Below are 14,641 nucleotides of genomic sequence, written 5' to 3' on the forward strand. Positions count from 1 at the left end.
ACACTACATTATGATCCCGATACTGGTATTGGCGCAGTTCCCTTTTACCAGGCAAGTTTTATTTTAAGGAGTTAAACAGGATTAGGATCCACAAAAGATCAATGGTTAAAGAGGAACAGGTTGCACGCACGGAGACTTTAACTAGCGCTATCACAGTAAAATCGTTTGTTTGTTCATCACAACTACTAAGAGTTTGTGCCTTCAAAGAATTAAAACCACCAAGTTGTATCTTAAAAAGTGTTGTCAATTAAGTTCTTTTTTATTACAGAAGTATACAAAATGATATATAGGAAAATCCAATTACTATGACCCCCAGTGGTCAGCCTTGGGGAAATTTGAGGATATGATAATGATGGACCAAACTTTTAACTTAGGATACCCTAATATGGTATTTAATGTGTTTTCTACATCAGAACGGTGGTTGACCCAGCATAATACATCAACAAGATATAGCGAATGTAGCTCTAGAGCAGAGCTGGGCAAACTGTGGTCTGTGGGTCTCATCCGGCCCACTGGCTGATCCACTCCAGCCCGTGGATCGAGACAGCCAATGGGCTAAAACTGTGACCGATGGGCCACTCTATGCCCTTGCCCACAGCACGCTCATCGCCGCCCGCTGTCACCACTATCTGCATCCTCGGGAGGCATATTGTTTTTATGACGTTCACTTTAAGGAGGAAATATTTGGATATTTTGAAACTTCTGATTTTTTCTTAAGTGCAGTGCCACCACATATGAATACTTTAAAAATATAAATAAATAAACTTTATAGAATTGGAAATTTATTTTTTTAATGGATTTAACTTGCTTTTCATATATATACTTAAAAAATGTAAAAAAGAGTTTGAAAATAGTAACAAATTCCTAAACTGACAATACACTGAAACACTGAAACCCAGAATTGATCACAAGTCCCTATTAGGACTAAAAAAAAGTAAAAAAACAAATTGAAAACTTCATAAAGTATAAACAGAATTTAGCTTTTTTCTTTCATTTTTTTATTTTTATAAAAATATATATTTGTTAACATTGCACCTGTAAAAATCTAAAATTTCAAAATATCCCAATATTTCCTATGGTGAAAGGTGTAAAAAAAAATTGCAGAATTTGTATATTCTAATTCATTATTTAGTGCCATTAAAATCTAACACGCGTCCCTGAAAGAAAAATAAAACAAATTGAAAAATTCATATGATGGAAAATTTTTCTTTTAAAATGTCGCTTGAAGTTGAAAACAAGAAATATACAAAAGGAAGTGTAAAAATAAAGCTAAATCAAGAAGGAGTTAAGATAAAGATTCTTGTATAGGTAGCAAAGATATTTTATTATTGGAGCAAGTCTTTTCCTGTCCTTTTCTTATCTTTTTTTTTTTTATTTTCGACATACAGCAATCAAATGGATGAGAGGATGATGATTGCCGGCTACAGACGAGACGCCGTCCTGCCTGCTGCTCAATAGGGTGCGAAAAACAGCGGCCAATTCTGCATGCATAAAACAACTGATCTGTATCTGAGTGCACCCGACTTGTATTTTACATCTATTGCTTTCATCTCGACGACGCAAGTTACTTCCGATGGAAGTTAATCTTAAAATGTAATTAAATTTTTTTAGGTCTTTAAATTGCAAACCTGCCCGTCATATCTCCTGCTCCGCGCAGCACGTCCGTAACTAAGAAATCAATTCCTGGCGAGTAAGAAGGAATGATTACCCTCCCTGGAATGCTTCTCAATGCTATAATACATGCCTTACAATTTCGAGACCAGCAAATAGTGCACTACTTAATTGTTATTGTATTGTAGCGTATGGGATCACCTGCTTAAGTCCCAAGCGGTACGCCAGTATTCGGTCTACGGCGTCCGGGTTCATCTGAGTCCATTGCAAGCCGTAGGAGTAGACACTGGCCTTGCTTTGCCATAGAGGGTTGTAGGTATCGTAGTAGAATTCAGGGGGGTAGGCCTTCCCTGGATAAAAAAGACATACAAAGAGACAAGGTTACATGTGCACACATACAAACAAATTAGTCAAAATTTTGCGAAGTTTTAGCTTGGTCTTAATAGATCTCTACCATAGTTGGAGGTGTCACGATAGGCAGGATGTACTGAGGAAATTAAAGAGCTGTGGGGTTAAAAATAGGATCTTTAATTATAATCAACGTATTTTGATGCCGAAATGGCACCTTTTTCAAGGTATAAAAGCAATGAAAAAAGTGCCGAAACGTGTGGTTAAAATTAAAAACCCTGTTTTGATATCCAAAGCTCCTTCATTTCCACAGCACAGCACAATGATCATGACACCTCCAACTCTGGTAAATGTACATCTTGAAGACCTGTCTGCTCCAGCCATGGGGCACAAGCAGCAGATATTGACGCTTCTTTAGGTGTTATGCCGTGACACAGTAAACTTATCCTACAATGTCTTCTTAATGCCCTATTCTGGGGTGCAGATGATTCTTAAGGGGTCCTAACAGTTCTTATGTCTCATATAAGGAGACCAATACTATATATGACTTATCAACTATTTGGAACGCTTACACTCCTCCTCTAGGATTCCCAAGAATGCTCCAAAATGCCCAGAAACACTCCTAAATAAACTATTTTAGATATGGTTTAAATACACCATGTAAAAATTAGCAAATGTTTTAAAATTAAAATTTACTAGTTTCGCCAAATTTTTAACAATTTGATTTGTTGTAAACTGATTTGTCACAAATCAAAAGGTACAAAGTTTGAAAACACGCTACTGTTCTTAATTGCGTTGCTATCACACACTACCTGTAGAGCTTCTTCAGTGTATATGGCTTTCTCTCATTATTTCCATTATTGAGTTCTGACAATGTCATCTCACTATCCCGATTCTTCACAGTACTGCGGCTGCACTTCCTGCCTGTGCTTTTATACAGGCTATTATATTCCCTCCTGATTGGCTGTGCTAGACCATGTGATGTGATAACTGTAAGGCATTATAGTGAATGTCTGCTTAGTCGTGCCTGTAGTGATGTGAGCCTTTTATGTCTAATGCAATCTTCTGAAAAATGTCAAATGGAAGCATATTTTCTAAGTGATTCTAGATAAGCAAATTGCAAATTAGTTCTAATTAGCCAAATTCAACAAATTGCAAAAAAATTGACACAGATTCAAAATTGCAGCAAATTGATTTGCTCATCTTTAATAGTTACCCCTTTTGTGATCAGGATTACAGGACTGTCCAGGCAAAATCTGGACTTTTGGCAAGTGTGGACTCCTTATGGCAGATTTTGTATTGAGGTCTTCCAAGTTCTGCCCATGGCCTTATGAATGCCTAACTAGAAGACACAATTGAAGGGGTTGTCCAGCACTAAAATAGTGATGATCTTTATTTAGGATAGATCATCAATATTAGATTTATCGGTATCAGAAACCCGGCATGCCCATGGATTTGCGACCAACAGAAGATGTATGGAGTTGGAACACCTCAGCTCAGGACTCTATGTAGTGGCCATCCAGGGTACTGCAGCGCAGGCAACGTTCACGTCTATAAGAGTTAAGCTGCAGTACCTGAGAACAGCCACTACACAGTGTACAGGACCGTGGTGTTCTAGCTCCTTACACTGAACTTCTAGTGACCGCAGGACCTGGTAACAACTTATAAGTGGGGGAAATAGTTGTTGGATCCCACTAATCTGAACCTGATGACCTAGTCTTAAGGATAGGTCATCAATATCTTAGTCCTGGACAACATCTTTAAGATATTTCCATGACTTCTCAAATCAACAGCCAAAGCGTGCCAAGTGCAGGAATATCCCAATGGTCAATCTATGATCGACCATTAGACTGTCGATTGCACTTAGTGATTTCTACACCTCAACAAAACTGTTAAATGACACATTCAGCTCCATTACATATGTTCCTTGCTCCCCATCAGGGGACATTTTAGCCATTGAAGTAGAAGAGTGCAATAACCTCTTGCATTTTGATTAGCTTTAAAGTGAGCACCTTGTAACTAAAAGGAGAATAAAAAGCACTGCAGCTGCATCCCCCTCCTCCCCCTCTTGTCTGTCTACTATTTTTTTAATTACAACAAATGGATTTTTTGTGATAAAGGTTCTGTGCAGAAAGGGAAAGGGGCACTACAGATTTCTGTAAGGTGAGGAAGTTTTCCATTTTTGTTTCCTATGTACTTATTGGTTTATACAATCTTTTGATTCTGCATTTATGTTCCACCCTTTGGTTCCTATTTGTTTGCTGGTCTATGGGTGATTTGAGTTTATATTGATTTAATGCAAACTCTGGACACTATAATTGAGATAATTTGGCTTCTTTTAAGCACTGTCCATCGATTGAATTACTTGGATTGACGAGAATGTGATGCACTATTAAGGTAAAAGCTCTTTAGCATGAAATTACTGCAAAATCCGAGAGTGAAAGGACATTTACGACAGCGCACTAAAAGCTGAATCCATTGAAAGGGGAAATTCTCTGCAGCCGGATCTTCCAGGTAAAACCTGATCAGGTCAAATTTAATAAGTTTTTGTAATGTGCCATATGGAAAAACAAAAAAGTAACTTCACATATTCAGGATAAGTATCCATCTGATAATGGGGCTGAGTATCACACCCAGGCTGGGGTGCCGGAGAGCCCCAAAGGCCCTGTGCTATGTGAGAATACCCTAGTGCTTGTTTTCTTTTCTTTTTTTTGTGAACATTTCAGAATTTTAATTTATAACTGGCGCCTAGACATAAGTAACTTTTCACAAAAAGATTTCTGTTTGAAAATGTTGTGGGCATGCTCTGTGACGTACAAATTATTGGGAAGGAAGAAGTGAGCTGTGACCATGAATTATTCTGACTGATGGATCCTGTGCTTTTTTATATTGTAGGTGATGAGATGACTCATTGTATTTGTCACTATGCATGCCAGCTACACTCTTCCATAGAAGTCAGAGTTCATTGTGCAGGAAGTGAGAGGAAGTGAGCTGTGACCATCAACTATTCTGACTGATGGATCCTGTGCTTTTTTATACTGTATGTGATAATAAGATGTCTCGCTATATATGTCACAGTGCATGCCTGAACCACTCTTCCATAGAAGTCAGAGTTTGTTGTGCAGGAAGGGAGAGGATGTGAGCTGTAACCATCACTTGTTATGACTCATGGATTCTATGTTATTTAATACTACAATCCTGTCTGAGATAATGGGATGACACATTGAATTCTATGGGACAGTGTTGTGGGCATGCTTTGTGACATGTATAAATTACTGTGAAGGAAGGGTGAAGCAGTGAGCTGTGATGATTACCTATTATGACTGATGGCTCCTGTGTTATTTAATACTATACTATTATCCAGTCGGTGATAATGAGATGACTCCTTGTACATGTCACAGTGCATGCCCACAACACTATTCCATAGAAGTTAGAGTTCATTGTGCAGGAAGTGAGCTGCAACCATCACCTACTATGACTCATGGATCCTATGATATTTAATACTATACTCCTGTCTATAATAATGAGACAACACGTTGAATTATGTGGGAGAGAGTTTTAAGCATGCACTGTGACTCATACTAGGTTCGCTGTGCAGGAAAGGGGAGAAAGTGAGCTGTGACCATCACCTACTGTGACTGGTCGCTGATTTTATTTAATACTATAAACTGGAGAGTAACGCTGCTGGAGGTGATTGACAGGTCTCCCTCATATTTACGTAGGCACAGACCTGTCAATCACCTGGCGCTGGGAGAAGCCGGCCATGGCCGGCACCGGACTAGTCTTATCTCAGTCTATGGCCCCCAGATCTTATTACTATATTTACAGTATGTGAAACACCGAAGCGTTTTATTGAATAATTTACTTGGCTGCATTTGTGCCGTCATGCTGTCAGCAGATTGGGCAACATAAATCAGCAGATAGGTTTCTTTTTAAATGCCTAAAAGCAAAAAATGTAATGCCAAAATTGAGGGTTTTTTTGGTTGCTGCAGTTCCCCAAAATGCAATAAAAAGCAGTCAAAACACTGTATGAACTCCAAAATGGTATCAATCAAAATGTAATTTTTGCCCGATCAGGTTCTTCCCAACAAACTCCCCCAACCGTGTCTTTATGGACCTTTTGCACTGGGAGCAGTCATTCGAAGCATATAACGGATAATGCTATGGGCCTTTCCCAAACAGTTCAGACAAAGATGAAAGACACAATTGGCCAAAAAATTTCCTTTCAATGGAACTAAGGGACAGATGAAGAACTCTGAAAAATAAATCCCATACCATTATCCCCCCCTCCACCAAACTGTGTAGTGGGCACAATGCAGTCGGGGTAACATCCTCCTGGAATCACCAAACCCAAACTCCTCCATCAGAGAAGTGTCATCCATCACTGCACAGAACGCGTGTCATTCAGAGTTTAGTGGTGGTGTCTTTACACCACTCCATCCGATGCTCGACATTGTGCTTGGTGATGTAAGGCGGGATACAGCTGCTCGGCCATGTAGCTCCCGGCGGCGGCGCAGTGTTTGTGCACTGCTGATGTTATACCAGAGGAGGTCTGAATTCTGAAGTTATGGGGTCAGCAGAGCGTTGGTGACTTCTATGCTCCTCAGCACTCAGCTCCCCCACTCTTTAATGTTACGGGGTCTGCACTTCGTGGCTGCGGATCCTTGAACTACTCAATAATGTCACTCACAGGTGAAGGAGGAAGATTTAGGAAGGGATGTCATGAACGGACTTGTTACCCCTGTGATTCCTATTACAGGACCACACTGGTATTAGTGAGCTCGGCACCACCAGCCATTCTGTCACATGTTAGTAAAGGCAGGTAGCATGGTGTGGGGGCAGTTGTTAAATTTGGGGGGCAATGGGGCCTGATGTTTTATACTGGGGGGCTGGATGTTATACGTTATACACCGGAGGCAAAGGTACATGTTATACACGGGGATGAGTGGCCATATGTAATACACGGGCGGTGATGGGTCAGATGTTAAGCACAGGAGGGGCGAGGGGCCGGATGCTATACTTGGGGTGGGGGCTAAGGGACAGGATTAGTGTTGAGCATTCCGATACTGCAAGTATCGGGTATCGGCCGATACTTGCTGTATCGGAATTTCCGATACCGAGATCCGATACTTTTGTGGTATCGGGTATCGGGTATCGCAACAACATTAATGTAATAATGTGTAAAAAAGAGAATTAAAATAAAAAATATCGCTATACTCACCTGTCCGACGCAGCCGGGACCTCAGCGAGGGAACCGGCAGCGTTGTTTGTTTAAATTTCGCGCTTTTACTTGGTTACGTGAAGTCCCGGCTTGTGATTGGTCAGGGCGGCCATGTTGCCGGGACGCGGACCAATCACAGCAAGCCGTGACGAAATTACGTCACGGCTTGCTGTGATTGGTCCGCGTCCCGGCAACATGGCCGCCATTAACCAATCACAAGCCGTGACGTCACGGGAGGCTGGACATGCGCGTATTTTGAAAAGCGCGCGTGTCCAGCCTCCAGTGACGTCCCGGCAACATGGCCGCCATTAACCAATCACAAGCCGGGACGTCACGGGAGGCTGGACATGCGCGTATTTTGAAAAGCGCGCGTGTCCAGCCTCCCGTGACGTCACGGCTTGTGATTGGTCAGGGCGGCCATGTTGCCGGGACGCGGACCAATCACAGCAAGCCGTGACGAAATTACGTCACGGCTTGCTGTGATTGGTCCGCGTCCCGGCAACATGGCCGACATTAACCAATCACAAGCCGTGACGTCACGGGAGGCTGGACATGCGCGTATTTTGAAAAGCGCGCGTGTCCAGCCTCCAGTGACGTCCCGGCAACATGGCCGCCATTAACCAATCACAAGCCGGGACGTCACTGGAGGCTGGACACGCGCACTTTTCAAAATACGCGCATGTCCAGCCTCCCGTGACGTCACGGCTTGTGATTGGTTAATGGCGGCCATGTTGCCGGGACGCGGACCAATCACAGCAAGCCGTGACGTAATTTCGTCACGGCTTGCTGTGATTGGTCCGCGTCCCGGCAACATGGCCGCCCTGACCAATCACAAGCCGGGACCTCACGTAACCAAGTAAAAGCGCGAATTTTAAACAAACAACGCTGCCGGTTCCCTCGCTGAGGTCCAGGCTGCGTCGGACAGGTGAGTATAGCGATATTTTTTATTTTAATTCTTTCTTTTACACATTAATATGGTTCCCAGGGCCTGAAGGAGAGTTTCCTCTCCTTCAGACCCTGGGAACCATCAGGAATACCGTCCGATACCTGAGTCCCATTGACTTGTATTGGTATCGGGTATCGGTATCGGATTGGATCCGATACTTTGCCGGTATCGGCCGATACTTTCCGATACCGATACTTTCAAGTATCGGACGGTATCGCTCAACACTAGACAGGATGTTATACACAGGAGAGAGTGAGGGCCAGATGTTATACAAGGGCGGTGATGGTCTGGATGTTATACACAGGAGGGGCAAGGGAACGGATGTTATACACTAGGAGGTGAGGGGCCAGTTGATATACATAGGTGGTGATGGGTCGGATGTTATACACAGAGGGGAGTCAAGGGCCAGATGTTATACACGGGTGGTGATGGGCCGGATGTTATGCACAGGAGGTGCAAGGGGCCGTATGTTATACACAAGGGGGTAAGGTACTGGATGCTATACACAGGGGGGAGTGAGGGGCCAGTTGTTATACACAGGTGGTTATGGCCTGAATGTTATACACAGGAGGGGGTGGAGGGGCCAGATGTTTGTTGTGAATTCTGCTCTTGGGCTCCCTCCGGTGGTTGTAAGTGGTAGCGCTGCTGTCTCTGAATCGCAGCATTTATCAGGTGTGTTCACTTTTTGCAATTTTGACTGGGCTATTTAGTCTTGCTTCACCCTTTAGTTAGTGCCAGTTGTCCATTGTTCCTGGAGGATTCACATCCCTGCCTGGTCTCTTCTGCTTTGCAGTTCATTTCAACAAAGATAAGTTCTGGCCTTGATTTTTGCTGTCCACATGCTGTGGCCTTATTGTTCAGTTCTTTTCCATGTTTTTGTCTTGTCCAGCTTGGTCTGTATAAGGATTTGTTTAGCCAAGCTGGTATCTCTGGAGATGCAGATATACCCTCCATATCTTTAGTTAGCTGTGGAGATTTTGTATTTTCTGTGGTGGATATTTTCTAGTGTTTTAATACTGACCGCATAGTACTCTGTCCTATCCTTTCTATTTAGCTAGAAGTGGCCTCCTTTGCTAAATTCTCATTTCAGTCTGTGTATGTTTTTTCCCTCTCCTCTCACAGTCAATATTTGTGGGGGGCTGTCTATCCTTTGGGGATTTTCTCTGAGGCAAGATAGTTTTCCCTTTTCTATCTCTAGGGGTAATTAGTCCTCCGGCTGTGTCGAGATGTCTAGGGAGCGCTAGGTACATTCCACGGCTACTTCTAGTTGCGGTGTTAAGTTCAGGGTCTGCGGTCAGTACAGGTAACACCTTGTCCGGAGTACGTCTCATGCTGCTCTTAGGCCACCAGATCATAACAGATGTTACACACAGAGGTGATGAGGGGCCAGATGTTATACACAGGGGCAGGGCCGTATTTGCCACTAAGCACTTGAGGGCACGTGCCTAGGGCAGGAAGATGCGGGGGTGGCACCTAAGAATGTTTTTTCTTTTTTTTTTTTTAGTCCAGCGGTGCATTCCTGAAGACAGGGGGCAGTCAGAACATGTGGTGCTGGTGCCGACTCTCCCTATTCCTTGGTGACACACAGTCCACTTACCAGGGGTGGGGCTGAGGTGGAATGGCGGCACCTAGTCTCCCAACCTGGTTGGGACACACATTGCTGGCCTGGGACTCGCAGCGGCAGAGCAGTACACAGTAAGTAAAGCTGATCTCCCTCCTGCCCGCGCGCTGCCTGCTGCATGGCTCTGTCAGTGACTCACCGCTTCCCTCAGACAACTCAGGCTCGTTTCTGCCTGGAGGCTGGAGAACAGACAGCAAGAGCAGCACTGGCAATGTTTGCACCCAGTCCCAGATAGAGTGGGTGGGGTGGGGGGTGTAATATATCTCTTCCTCTTGTCTAGTCTGCACATTATGGGAATCTGCACATGATGGATGGAGGGGGGGATCTGCACATGATGGATGGAGGGGGGTCTGCACATGATGGATGAAGGGGGGATCTGCACATGATGGATGGAGGGGGTCTGCACATGATGGATGGAGGGGGAGATCTGCACATGATGGATGGAGGGGGGACCGGTACATGATGGATGGAGGGGGGATCTGCACATGATGGATGGAGGGGGATCTGTACATGATGGATGGAGGGGAATCTGCACATGATGGGGGTCAGCACATGATGGATGGAGGGGGATCTGCACATGATGGATGGAGGGGGAGATCTGCACATGATGGATGGAGGGGATCTCACATGATGGATGGAGGGGGGGATCTGCACATGATGGATGGAGAAGGGAATCTGCACACGATGGATGGAGAGGGGAATCTGCACATGATGGATGGAGAAGGGAATCTGCACATGATGGATGGAGGGATCTGCACATGATGGATGGAGGGGGGATCTGCACATGATGGATGCAGGGGAATATGCACATGATGGATGGAGGGGGATCTGCACATGATGGAGGGGATGGCTGCAAATGATGGAGGGGGCTGCAAGTGATGTGAGGGAGGGGATGGGGGACTGCACATGAATGGAAGGGGACTGCACATTATGAAGTGAAGGGAAAATGGGGGACTGGGAATAATGAAGGGAGGGTGACTGCGAATGATGAAGTGAGGGGGGAAGGGGGACTGCAAATGATGAAGTGAGGGACAGCGGACAGCAATTGAATTGAAGGTGGGGGATGGGGATAGCAAATGAGGATCTGGGGAGAGCAAATAATGATGAATTTTGAGGGTGGTGGGAGTAAATGATGTATTGAATGTGGGGGGAGAGCAGTTGATAATGAATAGAGGGTGGGGGTGGGAGAGAGGGAAAATACATGACAATGAATTGGGTGGGAAGGTGCCTGTAAATATAATTAATCGGGGGAGCGGGAGGCACATAGTGGGGGGCGTTGAGGATGCAGTGACTGGTAATGAATTGAGGGAAAGAGTACCGGGGCTAATTAATGTATATATTAAGTTGGGAAAATGGCTATTTATAGATGGTGGGGTCGTATTGTATATCGTATAACTAATTATATATTAATGGTGGGTGCACATCTGTATTCAGATGTGTAGTGTAGTAGAAGAAAGGGAAAAAGTGGGGAATGTGCTCTGGAAGCAGGGCTCTAGGTAACTATGTGTTATTTTATGCAGAGACAAGTCCTGGCTGGAAGAAATGATGGCGGTCTGCGCTGCATGAAAAAGAACAGCAAAGATGAAGGACTTCAGCTAGAGACATCATTGGTGAGTTAGTGTGTTACCTGTACACTGACACTATACACTCTATTACCTGTTCACTGACACTATATACAGAGCTCCTGTGTACAATATCACTGGTGATCACTGTATTACCTATACACTGACATTATATACAGAGCTCCTGTGTATAATGGCATTAGTGTTGTGTTTTTTCTTTTTATTAATGATGAGTATTGTACTGTTCGGTCACTATGTGCTGGTAGTTTGTGATCTGGTTATGGTGTGGCGGTATTTCTCCCTGTATGTGGTATTATTTGGTCACTGTGTGATGGTAATATGTGATCTGGTCATGGAATGGAGGTATTTGTTCCTTGTATGGGGTATTATTCCATCACTATGTGGTGGTAATATGTTGTCTGATCATGGTGTGATGGTTTTTCTCTCTTCTATGTGGTATTAATGGTTATTCTAAAAATATATGTGACTCATTCCCTTAAAAATAAATAAAAATATATCTAAAAAGAGTACTGGATATTTTAAGAAATGTTTAATAGGTTAGAGTAGAGTAGGGCCCGACCAAAAGAGTCTACCTTGTTGTGTTGGTGGCTTAAAAATTCTTTTGGCCAAAACAAAAGCTGCTAGCTATGTGATCTGCTGTCTGCTGAGAACTGTTAATATCAGATTGGTGAGGACGTGGTGAAGAAGATGAATTTTTCCAAGAGCGGGTGTTGGGACTGTGGAAGGCTTGAGAGTGTGGAGGCGGAACTGGGGTGGAGTCTGGGCGGAGTCCCAAGGGGGCCCGGAAATTTTGCCAGTAAGGGGCCCCAAAATTCCTAGCGGCAGCCCTGCCCGCACTGTCACCGCAGTTCTGTGAAGGCTGACCCCTTTTGTTGGCTCTGTTCCACCAGTGTCGACTCTCAGGTTTATGGGACATTAACTGAAAGTGAGATCTATGGCTGCCACTAATTTTCTCTTCATTACTTAGCCGTACAAAAATGGGGACAGTGACAGTATATTTATTTAAAGGCAGTCTGTCTGCAGGATTTCACCCCTCCAAACCTTTTATATGTGCATGTAGCTCTTTCAAAGACAAACTCCATAAATACCTTTATATGGTCAGTTCCTTTCTCCCTTATTCAGAAATCAGTATTTCAATTGATATATAAATAATGCCTAACGACTATGGTGGATCTTAACCCTCTATCACTTCAGCTCTATTTCCCACAGAGTGCCACCTTTTTTTGCTTCACTGACAGCCTCTATGCTGTGTTTCTTTCTGGAAGAGCTGTAAGTCGATCAGGAAGAGGTGGCACTGAGCGAGTATAGAGCTGGAGTAACAGATCTACTCCCTCATTTGCATATGTATGCAAATCGATTTCAGATGAATGGACTGAACATGTAAAAATATTGCTGGAATTGTCTTTGAAAGAGCTCCATGGGCATATACATAGATTCGGCCTCATTCATTCCCTATGGGACTTGCGGACATGTGCAGAACTTGCGGGTTTGCACTTACGATGAGACAAAAAAACACCGATAGCAGCTTTTTTTTCCCGTTGCTGCAAGTACCGCATTTGCTGGATCGTGGCAAAACCGCAAGTGACACATATGTCCTTATAGCAGAAGGGAATGAATGAGGCCGAACGCAGTGTTGCCGTAGGAGATCTGTTGCACGGCAGATGCGGAAAAACTGCCAGATCTGCCGCAAATGGCAAAAATCGTGATGTGAAAGTAGCCTAAGTCACTGCCGACAGTGTCTGCATTAGTCATACTCACCAATGGGTGAGGCAGCACGAAAAGTGCCTAGGGCAGCATAAACTATAAATACGGCCCTGCAAAGGGGGCAATAGGACTGAATGAGAAACCTGAATTCAAAGATTAAGGCTATGTGCACACGTTGCGGATTTCCTGCGGATCCGCAGAGTTTTTTAGCGCGCAGAAACGCTGCAGATCCGCAGGTGATTTACAGTACAATGTAAATCATTGAAAAAAAAAATGCTGTGCTAATGGTGCGGAAAATTCCGCGCGGAAACGCTGTGGTTTAAAAAAAGTAGCATGTCACTTCTTGTGTGCAGATCTACAGCATTTTTGTACCCATTCCATAATAGAAATCCGCAGGGGTAAAAAACGCAAGAAATCCACACAAAATCCGCAGTAAATCCGCAGCAAATCCGCAAAAAATCCACAAGAAAAACGCATTAAATCCGCACCTGCGTTTTCTGCCAAGAGATGCAGAATCCGCACCAAAAATTCCAAGGGCAAATCTGCAACGTGTGCACATAGCCTTAGACATGTGTCTTAATACCAAAGCACATATCATGGATTTCCTCCTCTGCTAAATATGGGAGCAGGAAACCCCATTTCTTCAGAAATGGACTATCTAACATAAATGTATAATAAAGTGTATTTGGTTAATAAGTAAAATGTATGAAATGGAAATAGCAGAAAAGTTTTCTTCCAGCACTTGGAAGTGATGCAATATGATAATTTGGCCCTCGGACCCCCGGTATGTACAAACACTCCAGCTGGCGGTTCATTCCTGAAAATGGGCTTGGTGCTTTGTGGCTTTTTGCAAATGTGATCATGTAAGTCATAAGCGTACAACAAGTCCAACAACCCAGCACAGCCTCTGAACTACCTTAGCATAATGAAGATGTATTTTTAGATTTGCTTAACCTTCACTTACTCCGAAAGTCTGAATTAAACGCGAGATCAAAGAGAAAAAAAATGACTTTCTTCAGAAAACATGTCCTTGTTTAGCATATTAGAAATGCCTGCAGCTTTGCAGCGCTGGTGTGATTCCTGACAAGGAGACTAACACTCAGTTTGATCAGCTGGGAAGTGGTGATGCTTCAGGCAGAGCTGCAGATTCTCCTCTCTCCGTATTTTCCTTAGTCAGTCTACGGAGACCTGCAGAGCACACAGTCACCAAAGGAAAAGAAATCCTCGTCCCAGCTAGTTCTCGGTGATAAATCCATATTCATTTCATCATCCTAGGATAATATTTTCCCTACGTTTTGGAAATAAAACTAAAAGATGGAATTATTATAAGAACCACGATTAGCACTTATGAACATACTAAACATAATGAAGATGGTCAGTTGATGGCTTCTGTTTCCACCACTTCAGGCAGACCTGTATACAATATAACTTTGAACAGCTCCCCTCTAAATGTCACCTTCTTGTTTGGGATTGAAGCTTATTGCTGCTCACTTGCACAGTGTTACTGACATATCCCTACACCAGCACCTGTCCCTGCTTCCTTCTCTAATGGCCACCTCTTTTTTCCTCTTGTCCATAGCAGATTTTCCAAGTAACTTTGCAAACTC

General features: G+C 43.7%; 1 protein-coding gene across 3 annotated transcripts in view; it reads right to left on the reverse strand.

Moving 5' to 3' along the window:
* MDGA2 (MAM domain containing glycosylphosphatidylinositol anchor 2) overlaps nucleotides 1-14,641 on the reverse strand; it is a 939,656-nt gene that overhangs the window by 128,242 nt on the left and 796,773 nt on the right. For all 3 annotated transcript variants that reach the window (XM_077267305.1, XM_077267304.1, XM_077267303.1), the window contains exon 10: nucleotides 1,813-1,961. In XM_077267305.1, the coding sequence (XP_077123420.1) occupies nucleotides 1,813-1,961 (149 nt within the window). The remainder of the gene's footprint in view (nucleotides 1-1,812; nucleotides 1,962-14,641) is intronic.

The sequence above is a fragment of the Ranitomeya variabilis genome, chromosome 1 (assembly GCF_051348905.1).
Source record: "Ranitomeya variabilis isolate aRanVar5 chromosome 1, aRanVar5.hap1, whole genome shotgun sequence".
Lineage (NCBI taxonomy): Eukaryota > Metazoa > Chordata > Amphibia > Anura > Dendrobatidae > Ranitomeya > Ranitomeya variabilis.